The 720-nt window shown below is 62.9% G+C and overlaps 1 protein-coding gene across 1 annotated transcript; it reads right to left on the bottom strand.

Annotated features, from left to right (window-relative positions):
• Positions 1-6: 6 nt before the first annotated feature.
• LOC118453025 (SH3KBP1-binding protein 1-like) lies at positions 7-679 on the bottom strand (the record flags this gene model as incomplete). Its single annotated transcript, XM_035901378.1, has 3 exons — positions 568-679; positions 296-466; positions 7-204 (listed from the first exon to the last, which is right to left on the bottom strand). Coding segments are annotated over exons 1-3 (463 nt in total), but the record flags the coding sequence as incomplete, so codon positions are not given.
• Between the last annotated feature and the right edge of the window lie 41 nt (positions 680-720).

Below are 720 nucleotides of genomic sequence, written 5' to 3' on the forward strand. Positions count from 1 at the left end.
ATGAGCCCCCGCCGCCGTTGACCTCGGCGCCAAACCAGCAGGGGGCGCTTTCCTCACCGATATCGGCACCGGCGCCGGAGCCCTCGAGCTCATCCAAGGCGAGGATCTTGAAGGAAGCCAACGGCGTAGAGCCCGGTTGGGTGGAGATCATCCCGCGGAAACGCGTCACCGTCCAGGTGCGGACGTGGTTGTTGTCGGCGCAGACTTGGAAGGAGAAGGGGGTTGGATGAACGGTAAAATGGCGGCGGTTTCGGTATACCCGGAGGTGGTTCCACGCCCCCTCCCCGTTGCTCACCGGAGATGAGGTGTTTCTCCGACAACATGATTTTGGTGACGGGGCTGCGGTGGACGGTGAAGGTTTGGAAGAGTTGAGGGCCGGAGCCGACGGTTTCAGGGTGTTGCACGATGACCCGCACCACGCCGGAGCTGGTGCCGTAAGCAATCTCGATCCAATTCCCGCTGTCGCCTACGGAGGCGTCCCTCAAGATTGAAGGCCAAACCCTTCCCCCCCCCACACCCCCAGTTCACCCCAGTAGCAAACTGGAGCCTCGCAGCGGGCGGCCTTACTGGTTTTGGGGGTGAGGTAGACGCTGAGGGCGGTGACGGCGTCTTCGGTTGGGTCGCGGTAGAGCTCCGTCACCAGGAGGTCGTTGTCCTTCATGCGCAGGGGGAACTTCTGGACATCTGGGGGTCGGGGACACAGAGATGGCGGTGACGATG

The sequence above is a fragment of the Egretta garzetta genome, unplaced genomic scaffold, assembly GCF_000687185.1.
Source record: "Egretta garzetta isolate BGI_Z169 unplaced genomic scaffold, ASM68718v1 scaffold2669, whole genome shotgun sequence".
Classification (NCBI taxonomy): Eukaryota; Metazoa; Chordata; class Aves; order Pelecaniformes; family Ardeidae; genus Egretta; species Egretta garzetta.